Here is a 21,815-nt window from a genome sequence, read left to right as displayed (position 1 = left end):
AACCACAAACGAAGGATGTTACGTAATGAAATTGATCAAGGCTTGTGTAAGGACCGAGAAGCCTGGTGGTCGGTGCGTGCTGATGAGCTGGAAGCAGCAGTTGCATCTGGTAACTACCGGAAGCTCTTCCAACGCATCCGAGGGCAGTTCAACCGACCTGATGCCCCAGGAACATTGGTCAGACTGTCCTGCCCCCCATGGCCTGTGACGACTGATACACCAAATGAAGCAGAAGTCCACAAGGAACTCCAACTCTTAAAGCGCTACAAATCACCGGGCTCAGATGACATACCTCCGGCTCTTTTTAAAGATGGTAGTGACTTTCTGGTTAGGGAACTGACAACATTGTTTACAAAGGTCTGGAAGCTAGAGAGTGTACCAACGTCATGGAATGAGTCGATAGTTGTCCCTATCTTTAAAAAGGGTTCACGTCGTTCCTGTAACAACTATCGGGGATAAGTCTACTTCCAATTGCGTTCAAACTGTTGACTTCTGTCATACTTCGTGGGTTGTTCAAAACCCGAGAAAGATTGACTCGCTAGGAGCAGGCTGCTTTTCGTTCTGGTCGAGGATGTATTGATCATATCCTCACCCTCCGCAAATGTTAAACACCGTCATACTTATCACAGACCAACAATCGTAGTGTTTCTTGACATCAGGGCTGCTTTCGATTCGTCGAACAGGACTGTTCTCTAGAGTTGTCTATTGAAGAAAGGTATACCTGAGAAGTTTATTAACATCCTAAGGGCCCTATATGCAAACACCTCAGGCAGAGTGAGGGCATACAACCACCTCTCTCTAATGTTCCATTCAAGCAGTGGGGTTAGGCAGAGTTGCCCAATCTCACCATTCCTCTTCAACTTTGCCATCAATGACATTCTGGAAATAGCTCTGAAGGATGTGAGTAATGGCGGTGTAGATCTGCTGCCTGGAGAAAGACTTCTCGACCTTGAGTATGCGGATGGTATTGTCTTACTGTGCGATAATGCCCAAGCCATACAATCCGCACTTAATCAGTTGACAATCAATGCCCGTAAGTATGGTATGTGCTTTGCACCTTCGAAGTGCAAAGTACTTCTACAAGACTGGCAGGATTCTAATCCTGTACTCACCCTGGGTGGTGAGCAGATAGAAGTAGTCGAGAAGTTCATGTATCTTGGTAGCTGCGTAATTGCTGGTGGTGGCCTGAGTGATGAGATCAATGCACGCATAGTGAAAGCCAGAGCGGCTTATGCCAATCTGGGCCATCTTTGGCGCCTTCGTGATGTCAGCCTGGCTGTAAAAGGTCGGATCTACAACGCGTCGGTGAGGGCAGTTTTGCTCTATGCTTGTGAAACCTGGTCTCTACGAGTTGAGGACGTTAGACGACTCTCTGTGTTCGATCATCGCCGTCTCCAAAGGATTGCTGACATCCAGTGGCAACATCATGTCAGTAATGCAGAGATTCGGGATCGTGTGTTCGGGCGCAGAGACGATAATGCAATTGGTGTCACCATCTTGAAACACCGACTTCGGTGGCTTAAACATGTTCTACGAATGTCGTCCCAGAGAATTCCACGTCGTGCATTATCTGTTGACTCTGGGACTGGTTGGAGAAAGCGGAGAGGTGGTCGGCGTATGACGTGGTGTCGTGGCATGAAAGAAAGCTGCAAAGGGCTGGCTTCTGTTGGTCCTTCACGACTCCCTGGCCGGGGTCTGAGAGATGGTGCGACACAGTGGCTAGAGACGTTATCAGATATGGCTCAGAATAGAAGCCAGTGGCGAACCATTCAACTTCTGATTATTTGATCACAAACATTAAACTCACCTAAATCTGCACTTATTTAAGCAGCAGTATTCAAAATCCAATAACAGAAGTGACTCCGAAATCTACAGATATTATGTTGTGTTCTTTTAAATCTAAGCAACTTAGAGTTTTATATTAGGTTTATGCGAGATCAATATTTTGAATTGTACAAATTACCACATTATGGGCGATAATCACCAATGAATGACCCTGACCTTGTAAGCCGCTACGCTTATCATCCCATAATATTAACTAAGCATCCCACTCATGTTGAAATTTGCTTAAGCATAAAGTAATTGTTTTTTCTGGACTTATCTGGGTTCATGTTTGCAACAATACACTGACTGTTATGTTATCATATCTAATAGTAGTTAAGATGAAATCTGATCATAGTTATTGATCTTGAACTAATTCGATAGTCCCTTCTGCTTCTTATTTTCATCACTCTGATAAGTCTAAATCTCAGCCAATTGAAGCACGAAACAGCAAAGCATAATTGTTCTATATTAACATATTTTATCTGTTGAAACAAACTAATAAGTTCAATAACTTGATTTTCCTAATTATGTATGCTGATGAATCCTCATCAATATGTGGAAAAAGCTGCCTCAATAACAACAATAGGTTTGTATTCTCATCTTTGAACCATACAATATTTGTGTACGACGGGTCATTATGCTACGTGAATGTCCAAACTGAAGTAGGTGGAGTGGGTTTCAAATTTCTAACCAAATTATTAAAATTTGAGAGTTCCAACTATTGACATATAGCTGTCTTAGTGGTCACATCCAGTGTTCTATTCAGGTTATTTTAGGTTTAGAAAAGAATTGAACTAAGGCATGATGTACAATTTACTTTGTTTAAATATTATCTCTAACAATAAAAGAAATAATTTACTCTAAAAAGAAACACTGACTTACGCATGAAGTGGTGAAGGGCCAACTGTCCATCGAACAGGATGTTCACTGCAATTGAACCTTTTAGGTGTATGATTATGCTCACTGAAAGATTTGTTTGTTTGGATGGTTGGTGGAGAAGTAATAGTTATTGGGTTATCATTAGAAGCAATAAGAGTACCCGGTGAGATCATTGATTCTAAAGTCTTTGATTTTGAATTTGAGATGAAAGAGACTTGTTCGGGCATTGTTTCTGATTTTTCATCAACGCTAACCTTACTTTGAGAATCGATAAAGCTGGAAAGAAAGCCTTTCGAATTGGTCGCCAGAGATGATTTACAATTATGATAGCATTTGGTAGTATTAGAAAGCTTTCTTAAAGCCTGATTGGCCGAATGCATAGCCTTCCGCCCAGTGGCTGAAGCAACTGATAAGGTATTTAAAAGTCCTCCACTGAAAGGTTTATCCAATGATATTTCTGCAGAAGACTGATTTGCATAGTTTCTTGCTACCATTAGATGTGGTGAACTAGGACTATTTGAAATTTCAGAGTTCTTGGAAGGAGTGACACGACAGGTGTGTTTATGTTTTCCAACATATTTAGAAGACACATTTTGATTCATTTTGTTCCAACAATGACTAAGAAAGTTTATAACATGATCTAGAAGTTTGTAAAGAAATATAAAAATGACAATTCAAGTAGTGGTGAAAATCAAGGACAGGAAAATTAACAGAAACAAAATTATTAATGTTAGGGTTTAATAAACCATCATGAAAATTAAGTTCGTTGTCTTGGGTTTATTCTCTTTAGTAATGAGCAGAAATAAACAAATACCCCCAAATGCCCTGGTACGGCCGAGAGTGGGGAGGGTCAGCTATCCCTCACAAAATATTCTCACATCGCCACGTGTATACAGCCACTACCAGGAAATTTCTACTCACTGCCTTCTCGTGGCATTACCGTTGTTTACGAAATTGAGAGGACGAAAAGTGAATGTCCGGCGCTTTAAACGGGTTGGTGGACATGGAGAGTCAACTTAGGGGAGTTGGAAAACCCTTATTCCAAACCAATGGTGTACATGGGCTCCAGTATCCTAAAGGATCAAATGGCGTATGAACCAATCGTTGGTCACCGGCTACCATCTTGATTCACCCAAGTCTACTTTTTGTCTAACCTATTCATAAGCCGACCAGCACTTTAAGTACCCTACACCAGAACTTTACTTTACTCATTAGGCTGTCCCATCATACGTAAGCAGTACTTCAATGAACACTAGTAAATAAAGAATGCTTTCCACTTTCAAAGTAAAACACAACGAACTTGTGACCATTATAATCGCCCTTCAGTAAACAGACAGATTCTTCGACTAACCTGTAGGTAGTATAAGTTCAAAATATCAAGCGAGACTTTAGGATCTGTGCCGAAATTTCGTCAGACACGAATCCACCAGGGCTAATAAAACTTGCAAGACAAATGACGTACTGTAGATCAGTTAATAATTTCGCAATAGCAACAAAACCAAAATTTATAAAAAGCAGTATATTAGCATCGACTATTGAAGAATAATGGAAGAGTTAAAAGTATTGACTAGTGACAAATTAATACAGCATATCAACTCCAACCAATAACGAGAGGATCGTTGGAATAAGTTGACTAGTCAGTCTTCAACCCATCAGTCCCCATAGATATTATTTATTTATTTAAACACATGAACATTGGCACAAGGACGCGCTAAATAGATATGCGCCACATAAATCATTTGGTTTGTGTGAGGGCTGAGATACTGCCCAGGTGCCCAAACCGAAGCAGAGTCCCATAGATAATCCTAGATGACGAAATAATTTTATCAGATAACCTTGTGCAAACTAAAGACTCTTTAGAAAATCCTTAAATAAAACCTTAAGCTTCAATTGTATTTAATTCTGGCTGTTCCTAATTACGCTGAGTCAAATTGAGGTGTACCAACAAAGAAGTCACTGGTCGAGGGAATACTTAGGGCGGTATGTTGAATAGACTAAAAGGCATTAGATCAATAAATAAATAAAAAAACAAATCTAATTAAAACGCACAAAAATATTTTCAAACTACCTAGGATATTTGTTCCGACAGGCATCCAATCGGATGAACAAGATTCACGGTTCAATGAACTAGATGAATTTTCACTTTTATCACATGACATGTTAGGGTACGACTGATTGGAAAATGTAGAGGATCTTATTGATTCGGTGGCAGGATAAATAGATGGTGGTAGATCTTCTGACTTGGCACTATAATCGGACGATTCGGTTAATAGAACTAAATGAGGAATATTTCTTGGTACTTGATCAACAATTGAATTGACGGCTGCAACTCTTGCTTCCCAAGAACGTCTACGATGTGGACACATTAAACTGGAATATAATTTTTTGTCTTTCCATGTATCAGGTTTAATATGCAATAGAGAACTGTTGTTGGAATTTTTCAACGAATGCACACAATTACAACACTGACCACAGACACAACCTAAAGCATTGATTTCTTTTTTATTGTAAAATAGGTTGCAACACGTGCATGATAACTGATCAAGAGAACAAGGAAATTCAGAAGAGTGGTCACATTCTACATGTGCCTTAAAATCACACTCATTTTCGTCAGGTGAGTGATCATTTAAGAGTAACTGAGGTGACGAACTGAATTCATGCATATTTACCCCACGCAAATTCATAGAATTTATAACTCTATCTTGGGGTTTTTTTGATAAGTGTGTAGGCGGGGAGATTTCACCGGTTTCCTGTGATAATTCATTGCACTGTTCTTTATCAGCAGGAGATGGAGCGCTAGTAAAAAGGATTATCCCTGAATAGGGTAGGAGGTGTGAATTCGTAGTATTTAAGTCTACATTGTTTTCTTCAAGTAATATACCATTAGATTGTTCAGATTTACTTGTAATATTCTCTCGATACAACAATAGTTTATTCAATAGCTTAAAAGAAAAAAAAAACTATGATTTGTGTATAAAAAATTTATAAACAAGAACATGATATAACGGTAATAAATGGAGAATAGCAACTGTTCATCATTGTTAAAAAACAAGTCTAACTCATTAATTTGACAGAGGTTTCTATATTAACTGAGTAGAAAATTCGTTGTGTAAAAAACTGACCACCATTAAATAATTCATCCCTCGTGGAGGAGCATAGGCCGTCCACCAACAAAATAAACTACTCTAATTCAATATTCTAACATAATTACTGGTTAGTTTTGTAACAGATGACAAACAAGAAGGATGAACATATAAAGTTTTCATTCAATGACTGTCTGTCAAATTAATAAGCCAATGAAGTTATAAGCATAAATGAAATTTATCATCGTATAAAATCTAATAGTTTGTAAATTTTACCCAACAGAACCTAGCCGATAACCTACTATGGTCAACTACGCTTCTTGATGTTTTAATTCAAAATCTTCACACAAATGAACACGCATGGTTTGTTGACGCTTATATACATAACAATCGAGACATGAAACTTAAACGTCTCCTCAACTGACTATTATAAACATAGAGTAATAAAAAGTTTTTCTTATTAATGGTTGCAGTAACACTTACTTTCAGCCATACACGCCATCTACTGTTGGTCATCACTTCTATATATATTATGTTCAACTTAAGAGGTACAAACGATATGCGTTTGAAATCAGTTGAACAAGTCTTGGTAGCTCTTCTTGTGAACAGCTTGGTCTATATTCAAAACACCTTAGGTCAGTACACAATAATATACACATTTCTAAAGTTGATATTTTTTTACTTTTTCTTCAATCAGTCAAAAAACATTAAACATCATGAATAATAATAAAGCGCTTTTGACACATTCAAATTGCAAAACAGGTAGGATTGATAAATTACTACCAAACTTTTTATCGCCATTCAGATCAGCTGAGACATGAAATTTGCCATCCCATATTACCAATATTCGAGTTGATGTATTTTGGGAATGCTAAACACCAAATATAACGTATGAGAATGAAAATCACTTTAGATCGATAAGTAGTCAAGTAGGAAATAATGTATCATTGACTGATGATCATTCTTTACTTTCATTTTAGCAATTGAAACTTTCGTTCATCAAACCGTAAAATATTACTTTATAACAATATCATTGTATAGTCCTTAAATAAACCAAACATCGATTATTATAAACCAATAGTCCATGATTGGGCATTTTGCGACACAATCACAGAATTAATCAACAAAGTGATATCCAACCAATAGAGTGAAATAAAGATTAAATCAAATGGATTCAACTGTTAAACAAACTTACTGTATGGTGTGACATTAAATGAATGTGAACTTGACCATCGTAGATCTTAAGTGACTCCACGTCTTTAAATGAACTTATTATAGATGGACTTGAAACAGGTGTACTGGAGAAACCAGACATAAACAATCTTGTTGTCGGTAGAGGCCATGTAGCAGTTAGCACTAAAGAATCTGATATACTGTTCTCCTCTGAAGTAGGCAAAGTTGAAGGCTTCAGACTAGTGTGTTGATGACGATGGTGATAATCCTGGCAATGATCAGATCGATGATCAACTGAATGCTCTGAAGTTTTTGAAATAAAGGAAGCCATACAGAACCCTGCGCACGACAGCAGATTAATGATGGCATGTGCAGCCAATGTATCAGTGCATATGCATGCGATAGCAATTGATAAAACTAGCGGTGAATGGTCATTAACCGATAAAGGAAGACATGAAAGACTAGGTATTCGAGGTGTACTTGATCTGGGAATAGACAACATACTTTTATCCAAACAGAAGTAATTACTGTTACCTTCGGAAAAGTTAGTGAATTGTCCTCTGGAGTATACAAAATTACCCGGAAGGTATTCATGTGCGAGTTGCTTAAAGAGTACATCCATACACCCGCCACATAAAACAGACAAACATGGTGAACATAAATATGATGATTCAAATCGACAACTTTCAGAGCAATAATCTGTTGTTGGGTCAATACATAAGGCATTATCTATTACTGGAGAATCCATTTCATTGGATGCCATGGGATTTCTTGCATTTTGGACTGTTTCAACAAAAAGTTAACAAAAATTTTCTTAGTTGATTAACTGAACGAAATATGTTTGAATTGCTACTTTATATATTGATCGGATCAATTGGAATAAATAAATCGTTAATCTGTTAATATACATTAAGAATAGCTGTTTGTTTCTTAAAGATGTCAAATACACAACAAAATCATCTATAAACTATAAGACTTACAAAAATTGTTACTGAAGTTAAGAAACTCAGTATTCAGTTCACTGAGCAAACGCTTAACTCATCAATGAGAAAGGCTGAAATTACCTATTTAAGTATAAAATCCTTGAAAAGAGGATCCTCACATCCATTAAAATACTTTGAAGAACTTTTAATTCAATACTCTCTGTAAATTTACCGTCTGCTTTATACCCAACGGAGGTATTCTCTTCTTTATACTTTCGGCTTAACTGCGAATGGACTCCGTCTGGAGCCACTCTAACGTTTCTGCAGGCTTCAAGACCGGATAAAACAAGAGGGTTGGACATGGGAGAAGCAACCCGATGTCGTAGAAAACAACTTTGCTAAATAAACCTTAAACACAAAAAATCACTCAAACCACTTAGACTCTGCCCTGGAAGTTGGAAGATCTTCGTCTCATGGTGAAAACCGAGATGCTTCGGAAGTCACGAGCTGATGGCTCTTTGCATAACCAGAGCGGCAACTAATATAGGTACATGAAATGTCCGGACAATATAGAAAACCGGGAGAATCAGTCAGATAGCTGCGAAGTGAGGAGATACAACTTGACGGTTCTCAGAATAAGTAAAACCCATTGAACCCAAGCTGGAACTGATAAAGATCGGTTTTATGGCAGGCTGTATTCGATCGTAAAGAAATTCTCAGGAAAGGACCTGACCATACTGATGGAAGACCTAAACGCCAAAGTCGAATATCATGGGAAAGTATAGACTGACTGGGAGAAAGGAAAGAGAAGGGTTACAGATTTGCAAATCCATATCCCATCAACAAAATGGTTATAGGTGGCACTATATTCTCCCACAAATGCATACACAAAGCTACATGAGTCTCACCGGATCACACTACAGAGAACCAGTCTGAATTAATAAAATTATTTAGAGGGTTCATGAAAGACGTAAGAACAAGGTAAGCACCTGATATGACTTCACCATCTGATAGTCTACGCTAAAACTAAAGCCAAAGAAGAAGTGGGAAATCGGTCGAACGGAACTACAAAAGTTTAATAAACACTCCATTTCGGGATACCAACAGACTCAGCGAATTCAAAATAGCTCTCAGTGACAAATTACAAGCCTTACAAGATCTACTCAAGGAAGAGGAAACCACTCATGTTGATCAACTGGAAAGGGATTAAACAAGCACTAACTTCAACGTGTCAGAAGTTGCTGGGCCTCAAGAAGTATCATCATAAGGAATGCATCTATACCAATACTCTGGACAGGATTTATTTTATTTTAACACATAGATATTAGTACAAGGAGGCACCAAATACATATGCGCAACACAGATCTCATTTGATATGTGTGAGGGCTATGATACTGCCCGGGTGCCCAAACCGAAGCAGGTGGTTTTCTTAGGGGGCCACATCCGGAGCCTTCAACCTGAAGGTCTGATCCACAAAGCAGTGGAGCATCGTAAGGAGATACAGTCCCATGGTAGCCGGTGACCAACGATTGGTTCATACGACATTTGATCCTTTAGGATACTGGAGCCCATGTACACCATTGGTTTGGAATAAGGGTTTTCCAACTCCTCTAGGTGGGTTCTCCGTGTCCACCAACCCGTTTAAAGCGCCGGACATTCACTTTTTGTCCTCTCAATTTCGTAAACAACGGTAATGCCACGAGAAGGCAGTGAATAGGACTTCCCTGGCAGAGGCTATATACCCGTGGGCATGTGAGAGCGTTTCAAGAGGGATAGCTGACTCTCCACACTCTCGGCCGTACCAGGGCATTTGGGGGCCTGGACAGGATTGGAGAAAGGAAGAACAAGAAGACAGCAATTAACAACAGTCGAACAATAGCAGAGAAAATCAAGACATAACCTGAATGCACAGAAGTAAACACACGAGTGAAGAGAAGCATTAGATCCGACAAGCGGAAATACATGGAAGACCCGACAACGACAGTGGGAAAAGCTGAAAGAGAAGGGAACATGAGACAACCATGTAACATAACAAAGAAGCTAGTAGGGAAATATGGTAAACTAGAGAGACCAGTCAGGAAGAAGGAAGGGAAACCAATCACTGAGATTCAAGAGCAACGAAATAGGTGGATAGGGCATTTTGGAGCTCTTGGATAGACCAGCCGTCCAAACCCACCGGACGTTGAAACAGTACAAACAAATATTTCTATAGTTGTCACACCAACGATCGAAGAAGTCAAGGTGGCCATCAGACAGATCAAAAGCAGCAAAGCAGTAGAACCAGACAATACACCAGCTAGAGCACTGAAGCCAGACATTATAAAGATTCTCCACGTTCTACTCAGAAACATTTGGGAGGAAGAACAAGTGCCGAAAAACTGAAAAGAGTGATATCACACCAAGCCTATGACAGAGTTGGTTAGAGAATCCTAGTTGGCAGCCTGTGCTACAGGAGTAACATGTAAGTGAATTCATATTTAGACTGGGATTGCGAGTGATGCACTTACCTAAGACCGGACAAAAAAACGAATAACAGATCTGTTCAGAGTAAAAATGGTTGTTAAAACCCAGTTCTCTGGAAGTTTTGGATAGGAATTTCGAAATGCCCAAGTACTTTCCAGACATATTGACCATAAGGAATGATATTACAAGACTGGTCGAAATTAACACAACTTTAAATTTGCGATGTGATTGGATATATCAACGTCAGTAAAAATAATCAACAAAATGGATAAATCCAAAGTACAAGAAGGTGCTGGCATTCGAAAATCCAAACTACCTATAAACATGTAGAAATACATCTTCCTATTAAAAATTCTATATCAAACTGTATAGTTGGCTACATCATTACTTTGAAACCTCCTGACTGTAATTAAACCACTCAACAAGTACGGATTTATGAGTTGAACTTTGAACCACGTGATGGACGACAACACCAACTCGGCATTCAAACCAAATAGATGGAGCGAGACTCAACTTTATGGCCAGATGATCGAATGCTGAGAAGAAACACTAAGTATGGCGAGGTAGTCTAACTGAATTACAATAGACGCATTAGCGCTTAGTAAACTTGGTTCTTTTCTACAAGATAAACCTAATATACGACCTCTCAACGTACTATAGTACCAAACAAGGACAGCAATGCACAATTAATACAGAACAAGGAAGTGTTATGAAACACAAAGCCGTATCATTAGTGAGTAAACTGCTTGATGTACCTTCCGTGGCAAAGATGCACCATCAATCATTTGAAACGCACATAACTTTGCAAATATAACATTCTATAAACGCATTTATGTTTTGCATTCAGGACTTGTTAGAGACAACCCTGCTTTTAAGAAGATAACCAATACGGTGTGTACTTCACATTATTGAAAACCCTACGACATATGTTTAATCAAAATCAATTGGGAACTAAGTCTTCCCAATCAATGCACCTTTATTTTCTTTAAACGTTACCTCTTTCATATCAAACTGACCAGCTGTGCATTAATATGGGTTTTGTCATCATTTTCAGTAATGGTATATATATACCAGCCATTAACATAACTTCCGACTAAACTATGAAGAGGAATACACATACTGTTAACAAAACGGCATATATGGGGCCATTTTGTTGTAAGACATCACAAGAAGCAGATAATACACTAAATTTATGTGGTTGTGCAGAAAATCTTAGCAGTCTGATAAACAAACAAAACTAACCTCTAAAGTCCATGGTCAAAATATCGTTCCACAGACTTCTTGGGATAAATCTGTGGGAATCAGTGGACGGAATAAGCATATCAAAATAAGCTGTAATTAAAGTTTGTCGTTCCGATGGTAGATAAGCCATGGCTTGGTAGCGATCGTCTTTAGATAACTGTTCATTTAACCAAGTAATTTGAGTTTCTTTCACGCCTCTAGGGGGAGCACTTAAATACTTAGTTTGATTAAAAGATACATACGGTGATGGTGCTGTTTGAACACAAATGTTTTGGTCGGATGTACGTAACGTTCTCGAAGGCAATAGGTCGTGATTTATCTTTGAAGATCGTTCACTGTAATCCCCATTCGCTGAATCCAATGCACGCGTAATATATGGATAACTGTCGCGAAGGTGATCCAAATAACCTAACACTGTCTTGACAAAAATCTCGGTTTGTTCAACCAATAAATCTAAAAAGTCCTCGCGTACTCGAATATGCAAACCTAGTTGAAACTGTTGATATATCTACAATGAAAACAAATTAAATCATAAAATTAGTCTACAGAATCCCTAAAGTAACTAATGAAGAATTAATCTACCATAAAGGTCGAAACTTCAGTATAGGTTAGGAGAAAAGAAACATTTTCAATAGTAGATAAGCCTAAAGATGTATGCTATAATCGAGAGCACCAACTTGGTGCTCTAAGCACTTAGCTGTTGGATAAAGGCTTGTAATTTCGACAGTCGATTCATTTTGATGGAATATGTAGAGACTAGGCTACTAATACTAACACCTCCAGTGTTACAGAAGGGTACGTTGCACCATATATGGGTAATTAACAACTACAACTGTGTAGCCCAATAGTTATTTATAGTTTAGTGTATTAGACTTATTGTGCGATAATAATATCGTTGTGATAAAAGATGATATATCTTTAACATCTCAATGGGTAGAAAATCACTTTTATCACAATTTTCAACTTATTGTAAATCACTTCTCTAAAGAATAAATAACTAAAATAATTATGTGTTCCTTCTGATCAAGTTTCGATAAGTGGAACAGAGTTCAAACCTGTAAGTTATTGTGAGTTGACTATTTATACTGATAAGCTAGTTTCGTGCACTGATACATAATATACATTGATCTTAGCTAGGCATAAAATATTCATTTCAACTATCACTCAATCGAAGACGTTTCTATACATAAGTCGATCATCCCATCACGAGTTCATAAAAAATAAAACTTATACGGTAAGCTAACATGTGAGATGATAAAGTTTACAAAGAGCGTTGGTACCATAGGTCATAGTATTATCTGACAAAATGTCAACCAGTAAAATAATGAGGGTCAGCTTTAATGATGAACAGGTAGGAAAAAATGAAAGACAACTAACGTGTTTAAACCTCGTAAATTATACACTACACGCATTCTTAAGACATATTCTCAGCAATTTTAAGAAACAAAAACCAATAAACAATGAAATTCTTTCCATAATAGAGATACCTAGGATAATTGAGAATGAAGAATTCCACTAATAAACTTATGATGGATAATAAACTTTAAACGTTTGTTGAAAAATATGATAAATGACAGTTACTCATACTCTACATACCTAAAATATTGTCAAAACACAAAAAATATTGAGTATGACTAACCCCAGATATTTCCTCCTTAGTAAGCTCAAGCAAATCAAGTGAACTAATATTTGACTTAACATCCGAGAGTGGTTGTCCCGGTAGTATACGCTCGTCGGAAAAGTCCTCATTTAGAGTGGCGGTGAGGCAGTTTCGAAATCCATGATGAAGAGAAGTCTCTAGGAATGCCTTTTCTGTATGACGACGTCTTATGTTAGTCAAACGATCCACATGCTGCTTTAATAGACAATTCTCGGATTCAGCTATTGGTTCAATAGCCAGATGAAAAGGTACACGTGAATCGTCATGTAGTACATTATTGAGACCTGTGCTGCAGTTATAGTACGTATCATCTTGAAAGCATAGAGAAAATTCTTCATGACGACGAATGTGTGATACGATCTGTTCAAATGAACTACCAAGAAAGCACAGTAGTAAATAAGCATCACGTGTATTGTATATAAAACAACATAGATTAAAATAACTGTTATGATATTTTGTTACAAACATGTCTTATGATAATTTACATTTAATTTTCGCAGATATTTTTGTGTACAGTGTAGAAAATTACTGTAACACAATTACTGAAATTTTTCCAAATAAGGAAATAAAACTTTGTTGACATCTGCACACTTGTACATTTTTCACTGACAAGACATTTACCTGTTCATATGACAAACAGCTTTATTCAAAACGCTGTACACACTAGCCCCTGAAATGTTAGGACTGAATTACTACTGGTGCTTTAATGAGATCCAGTGAGCATAGAGGTTACACTACAGTTTGTCAGGTGGAACGTTTTCTGATACGACATAGATTGCCTAGACTTAAGTATTTTACATAATTTAAGATCATTCGTCTTATCCTAGAATTAGAAGAAGATTCAAGTCCAAATGGCTTAACTCCAAAACATAATATCTTGAAATTAATAGGGTATGATAGTGTAGAGGTTAATAATAATTAGGTGATTATTTTTGATTGCCGACTATTCCAGCTTTAAAAAAATGGCAGTGTATATAAACCAACTATAATTTATATATTCTTGAGCTTTGGATCCACAATTATGACTCACAACACGACAATTCGCTGCAATCTATATGTCACTAATTATATTTGACCTTTTCCTATACAGTTAGGGCCACATGAAATAAAGCTAACAATCCATGTCTTAACTCAAGAAAAGCCTGTACAACATGTTTCTCCTCTAACTACAGTAAAATTAATCAAAGATTTTACCCTTACCAGTTTTGAAACTTTCTGCTATATCTGTTCGAAATTTTTTTCTATGGCTTTTATAGACACTATTTACCTGTAGAACGTGCTCTTTAGTACTAATTTTGGATTTTTGCAAGCCTCATTATTCTATATTTAGTCCTTCCTATCACATAGCCCACAAAAGGTTTCAAGTATGTCACCTACACTAGTTACCAAGGTCATATATATATATATATATATATATATATATATATATATATATAAAGCGCAAGGAGAGCATTAATGACAACAAATCAGCTCAGTTACCAAGCACAGATCTGTATAACTGACCAGTAACGCTTTAGCGTCAAAGGACTAGTAATGTAACCTACCTGATCTAAACGAAACGTGATGATATTATTAAAGAAGATAGTCTCTTCGTCTTAGTGTAGTCAATTTTCAACAAGTAGATGAAACTTAAGGATAATACCAGATAATCTTAAAGCAGCCAGTTAGCCAGAAAACATTGTATAACATTAATGAATTTTGTATAATAAGTTGTTAATAATAGGACTTACAAACCATGAACCGTGTCCAGATTCGGCAACAGATGCATAAGAATACCTGGCACTTTACTCAGTGAGTTCAGCCTTGTCATTCTGAAACGTTCCTCAACTACAGCCTTGAATTTGTACCTTGCATTTAAAGAACCAACCAGGTATATATAGTTTACTACATCAGTGTGATGGCTGTATCTTCCCATGAAGGTTTCCCAATCAGTTAAAAATTCCGGAGGAGATATGAACACTAGACGTATAAATGAATGCATCGCTGAATTGACCAACTGACTCCGTTTATAAGCAGCTCCTATATATGAAATGTGTCTCCATTTATGAACACGAGTTTTAGATTCCATAAGCCTGTAAAGAGTGAGGAACGCTTCTTCGATATTAACATTTTCATGTGCCGAAGTCTCAATCACAGGAATTTTCTTGAATTCATTTGACTTGAGAAAAACATCTAATCCTAATTTAGAAATATCACAACTATCCAACTTAGTCAACACAACAACGGCTGGTTTTTGAACTCTTGAAAGGCAGTTCAATGTCTCCTGCAGGATAGTTGAGTTGCATAAGTAGCTTGGATCTACACAGTGAGTCTTACTCGTGCAAGTGGTAGTATCAAATATCAAAATAAATCCATCAACCTTCACTTCGTTTGATCCAAAGCAATCACCGATACTTGAACCTTTGCACACTTCTTTCTTACACGCACAGGTTAACTTATTTTTAGATACCAAGTGAATTTCAATGCTTTTATGAATATATTCTAAAAACTGATTGATATCGTAATTACATGTTGAGTATGGAGGTATTGAGTACGATACACCGTCCGGGGACTTCGTGTGTTCTAGTATTTGAAATTTTATGGTACTTCCATCTATCTGACGGCACGCACATCCCCAGTACAGCCAACGATTATCACTTAGATTGGCATCGCAGGATTGAGAGGTATCACTAATGGAATGAGGATCCCTGACGTACAAATCTGGGTGACGAAAAACAAATCTATTGCAAAAGCATGATTTTCCTGAACCTGGAAGCCCAATAACGCCGATAGTAATGAGTTTATTCTCAGTTAGTGATAAGTGACAATTGTTAGACATAAATGAAGGTCAGGAACTCAAGGTCAAGGGGTAACAAAGAATATCAAGAATCTAGGTTTTTCACGTACAATTAACTCTGAAAATCCAAAATGGTGACTTATTAATGCAGGTAGTCTTTGCAATTTTCGTCACATGCTAGCTGACCCAAGAGCAAAAGTAATTTTTTTCCACTTTTTAATATAATCAGCCTTCGTTGTGTTTTTGTCATACCAGAAGCTTCAGGTCAAACTCATAATTAACGCTTATGAACATTTCCGAGTTTGGGAGAAAAAATTTTGCGTTGGTTCATTACACATTTGCTAGTACATATCTGTTTCATAGTTGTCGTTATTTCGTACATCCTAAAATCCATTCACATTGTTGCGGTAATATATTCTGACAACAAAACGTTCTATAAGTCTTCAGCATTGGTCTTGGCTTCGTTGATTTTACTGGGAACACCTTAGTTGAAGGTTCACGGTCAAGCTTCTTCACCAGACCATTATTAGGTACTCTATACTACACATCTCGCCCAACAGTTGTTGATCTTAGATCACCCACTTCTCAACACACCGAATATTTTCCCAAATATACCTCCAAACCATCTTCCTGATTCCTGTAGAAGTCAGGAAGGCGGTTCGACTGGGTTTGGGATCCTCGATTGTACGATTATTACACACGAAATCGATATGAAAACGTAAATATCCGTCAATCAACAAAATACATAGAATTGCTTGCATAAAGTTCTTGATCATAAAGATTTAGGCGTCATGTTGTGGACAAAATAATTGCTGATAAATTTAAAAGGGCCACTGACAAAGCCTTTCTGGTCTTGATAATCTGAATAACAACAAATATCCCTTATGTTCACTTAAAACTCCCGATGCTCGTTTTTACCGTGTTCATCTGGATTTGGTAGGACATTTACCAGATTTAAATGGATACTCTTATCTTTTACCCTGTGTGGCCAGAAGCAATAGTTATCAATGACAATACTGCCGAAACAGTGACCCGCGCCTTCATCGAACGATGGGTAGCAAGCTTTGGCTGACCTTCAACCGTCACTACAAATCGCGGACGCCAGTTCGAATGTGGACTTTCCCGTTGTCTAACCACACTATTAGGAATCACTTGCTTCCGAACGACTGCCTATCACCCACAAGCAAACGGGTTGGTAGAACGCTCTCACCGACAATTAAAGACTTCACTATCAGCTGCAAACGTTTCACAGTGGACCGATGCTCTTCCACTCGTCTTACTAGGTATTCGCAATGCAGTGAAAGCTGACATTGGATGCACTGCGGCTCAACTCGTTTATGAAACGACACTTCGACTTCCAGGAGAATTCGTGGATCCTTCATCTTCTATGAACATGGATCTAACCTCCTACACGAACAGGCTTACAAACGCAATGCGTTTAGTTAAACCTGCTTCCATTCGACCACAATCAACCGATGTTTTCGTGCAACCCGACTTGTGATATAGTACACACGTCTTCGTACGTCGGGACTCGCATCGACGACCTCTCGAATAAGCATAAAAAGGACCTTTCAAAGTTCTTCAACGCGAACCGAAGTACTATCTAATCGATAAGAACGGAACCAACGATAACATTAGCATCGATCGCCTCAAAGCAGCGTATTTAGAAGGAAATCTGATCCACATCGATTTTCCTTCGGTACAATCGAACGACGCGGCTCTTACACCTATAATACCTCATCCGACAGTCAACACGCACGAAAATACTTTGACAGTTTCAGAAAATAAACTAAAAACAACGCGTTCTAGAAGGAGAGTAAGATTTTCGGAACAGTTAAACGACTATTGCACGTAAGACACTAGTTAACAGTTTGCTTCATCTCGATTTTACTTTGTATTACACATAATAAAAAATTGTATATGCTTACACTTATATATTTATTCCAAAGGAAACAAGATTCCTCTTGCTAATATGTGTATACTTAATTTTTTCCTTAAAAAATCCAAAAAATTCTTTTAAAATCGCTTTTGCGCTATCGCATGTGTATGAGTTTATTTACCTTTTCCGCCCGCTTTGTGTCTTTACACGTGTACGAGTGTATTTCGACATGCACTTGCATGTTCTCTTTTTCTTTTCTAAGACAGCTGGAAAAGACGATAAAACGAACGATGAAGTTTCCTAGGAACCGAAATTTTCATTGTACTTTGTTTCTTTATTATCATATTGCATTATATGGTCCGTTATAGTAAGGAAAGACGACCAGACGCTGCTAAGCATACCAAGCTATCAGAACAGTGTTTACTAACGACCAACTCGTTGGGTTTAAACTTCTGGCTGGCCACGTCTTAGGGTGATCACTACCCCACCATGGAGGGGAGTGATATGTAGCGGTAAATAAACCCCTTCGAAATCAGTAGCTCTGTAAGTCTTCGATATTGGGTGCTGAACACATCAGTATTAATGGACTCACTTGGCTGAAGCTGCTCGGTCGTGCGTCTGCACTAGATCACGAGTGGGGACGCCGTGCTCAATATCAAATATATATTTGAACCTCCTCGCTTCTGTCTTTTGATCTCACTTGGTGGGTACGCTTCATATTAGGTGTTACTGGTTAAAGCATTGTCAAACTCCAATGCCTGTAGCATCTTCACTAGGACTGTTTGCATGAAGTTATTAATCATAAAGATTTCGACGTCATATTGAGGACAATACAATTACTAGAAAGTGTAAAATGGCCACTGACAAAGCCTTGCTGGTCTTGGTAATTTGAATAAAAAATTGTACCCAACATGTTTGAAGTTGCATTTAAAATATAGGTTTCAGGGGCATATTCATTTTGTGGAGCCAGTAAAATGTCACTGGGCCGTAGCCAAATCATTCGGCAGTCGAGTCAGTCAATGTCGAACAGTTTATCGATATTTACCAAGTTCCTCATACCTACTCTTATTAACATATGTCTGTAATAACGTCCTCTGAGTCATACGGTCTTCAAAGCGGCCATGGTACCTTAATGGGACGAAAGGGTAATCCACGTAAGATGCTGACTTCGAAGTCAGCTAGTTCTTTCGTACCATTCTCATCTTAATTCAGTGGCCCCCAAACGTTCGACGCAGATCATCCACGTTTGTGATCTACGGTTTTTTCGAACATGAAGCAAATGTGCTTAAAACGATAAAACTGCGAGAGCCACAATGGTGAAAGGAAGTTCCGACTAAAATGTCTCAACCTATTTCCGTTTCCCGGAAATCTCAAAAATCGAGATCAAATTAATAACGTCAAAAACATAGTTCCCAAGTTTATTGAATTGATAAAAGTTAATTAAACTCCACATCTTAACTACGATGACAGAAATGCCCCATTTATTTCTTCTACCAACTAAAGTTTTACGGCCAGATTATTTCGACACTGACTATTGAAGCGTGCCTTCTTAAAACAGGAAGAAAGTGACCACCCTTATGAGTTGTAGTTTTATCGCTTCTAATACAGATTTATCCTACAGTGGTTGGAGAACAGTCTGCATCTAACGTTAGGTACGTATCTGTGACAACAATTATATCAGGACTTAATTAATTAAACATCAAGCACAGCTCAGAGGTTCTATTTCCAAGACTATGAGCTTTCGTGTAGCGCGCGTATAAATTGTTTTAAGAATCTCTCGTGATACTCACAAGGTCTCGGGAGTATTGACCAATATTCCTAGTTCATGTGATTTATTTCATTGACTACGAGTATTCGTATATATAACTCCTAAACAGAATAACGTATCTATGCGACTCTTCATGGAATTCGCTCCCGAGACTAGTCGACTCGAATACCCTCTAAGCGAAGGTTTTTTCCATTTTGTCGACACGCTTCTATTTCGCTAAATCTCACCTTCCTTTTTATTCTGTCTTCTAGAGACACGTGAATTCTTACTCGAGTGCTGGTATTGTCTTCACTTCAAGTACACGTTCAAATGGTTGTGGACTGAATATAGGAGGTTTCGCTTAACGGGCTTCCGTGCCTAGTAGTGTGGTGCATGGTACTAGATTCGAGTGTCAGAGTGAATATCAACTCTGAGATGGAAATACATCCAACAAATATGTCTCAAATAATAATAACTAAAATGATATTCTTAAATGGTGTTACTTAAATATAAAAAATACATGTTTAACTATTGTTGGTAACTATTCAAGCCAGTTGTATCAATTTTATGAATTTACAAGGAAGATCACTAAATTAAACAGTTTAAATTATATTGTGGTGCGTGCTAATTATATCGATGTAAGTAGTATATGACGCGAGTTGAAAACGCAATGTTTGGCAGCAGAAGATGGGGGAAGATCAAGAAAGGAAGAGTGACAACACAATGCAATTTGTAAGAAAACGCATGAACAATGAAATGTGGGACAGTGGGTTGATGTTTGCAACAGAAACAGTCCAGGTTGATATGATGCATTGATATTTCGCAAATTAACGATTTACTACATGGTTTTTCTATTTTACAAGTAACTTTGTAATTTTGTGCTAAATACAATTCGGTTGTCCTCACCTGTGTTCTCCTTCACTACATTCGCTGTGGATCACCAATACCTCCAGGAAGGAACCTAGGTATATTAACGACAATGGAGAAGAAAGAAGTGGGGAATCATAGTAAGACATTATCTCAAGTCCTTAAGAAAAAGTCAAGTTGCCTTAAAACGACTTCTAGGAAGCCACTTGGACTAGCTAAGCCAGCAGCGAATTCCAGCATTTGACAACTCTTGAGGAGTGGAAGATGTGTCTACAGTCTGTTCTGCTGTGTTGTGTCTCTAGTTTCTGGAAGATACCCCTTAGGTTTGTGTTGAAGCTAAACTCAAGTGGGTGTTTAACGTGATGTCAAGAAGTGTTAAGGATACTGTAAGCTATTGGGTCACCTCTAAGACGCCTATACTCTAATGAGTGAAGGTTAAGTGATTGGAGGTGCTCTTCGCAAGGTTTGAATTTTAGTCCCCGAACTGATTTCGTGGCTCGCCGGTGAATACGCCCCAGAATGTCCTTATCATTTTGGAGTGAAGGAGGAAGTACTATGTTTCCGTATTCTAAATGGGGACGAATAAAACTGCTGAAGATTATATTGAAAGTTCTGTTGTCAAAGTGGTCGAAGGATTTCGTTATTCTTCCTGAGATGACATGAGGTAAGGTCTTCTTACCTACTCTTATTGAATTTTTACCTGAATTCCTATAGAGCTGTCTAACAAAATGCTACGAATAAACGCCCTGACCCTTTTCAAATCATGCGCGTGTCTAATTTTAGGATCACGGTCGTTGGATTGTAGCTAACAACTCGTAACGATGTCCAATGAGATCACTCATTCTACAGTCACGCCTGAGCTAAGTCGTGTTAAGTCTGGACTTTGGCATAGTATTCTTTGATTCAGAATGAGAGTGTGTAGTGGCATTGGACAATAGCCACACGATCCACAAAGCTGTGAACAGGAGACTACTCAGAAAATAGATATTCAATATCTTTCATTCATATTAAATATATTGTTCTTTCTCTAGCCTAAGCTTGTTCTTCATCATGTATTGGTAGTTGTTACGATACAGTGAGTTGGTGTAGACGATGATGTGACTTCCACGTAAGATCTTATAGATTAGGCAGTTATATCATGACAAATATTCAATTGTAGGATTAGGTCTATTATCAGAGCAGTACTAATATCATAGTGGACCATAATTCTACAAGTCCATCAAAGAAGTATCATCCAAACGGGGTCTTTTTGTGGCTTTCTTCATTTTTTCTTAGTTTCCTCCATGTTCTTCAGTTCCT

At 37.9% G+C, this 21,815-nt stretch overlaps 1 protein-coding gene across 2 annotated transcripts in view; it reads right to left on the bottom strand.

Moving 5' to 3' along the window:
- ARHGAP5_1 (Rho GTPase-activating protein 5) overlaps nt 1–16,068 on the bottom strand; it is a 43,807-nt gene extending 27,739 nt beyond the window's left edge. Inside the window, exons 1-6 of one of the 2 annotated variants that reach the window (XM_035729749.2) lie at nt 14,978–16,068; nt 13,227–13,620; nt 11,588–12,095; nt 6,982–7,742; nt 4,772–5,645; nt 2,707–3,343 (exon numbers count right to left, since the gene is read on the bottom strand). In XM_035729749.2, coding sequence (XP_035585462.2) covers nt 2,707–3,343; nt 4,772–5,645; nt 6,982–7,742; nt 11,588–12,095; nt 13,227–13,620; nt 14,978–15,162 — 3,359 coding nt within the window. In that variant the 5' untranslated portion in view covers nt 15,163–16,068. Of the gene's footprint in view, nt 1–2,706; nt 3,344–4,622; nt 7,743–10,389; nt 11,071–11,587; nt 12,096–13,226; nt 13,621–14,977 lie in introns of those variants that run through there. The other variant, XM_051213711.1, reaches the window with a different exon arrangement.
- Between the last annotated feature and the right edge of the window lie 5,747 nt (nt 16,069–21,815).

Source organism: Schistosoma haematobium, chromosome 3 (assembly GCF_000699445.3).
Source record: "Schistosoma haematobium chromosome 3, whole genome shotgun sequence".
Lineage (NCBI taxonomy): Eukaryota > Metazoa > Platyhelminthes > Trematoda > Strigeidida > Schistosomatidae > Schistosoma > Schistosoma haematobium.
Note: the sequence above shows the minus strand (reverse complement) of the source record. Positions and strands in the feature narration are given on the sequence as shown.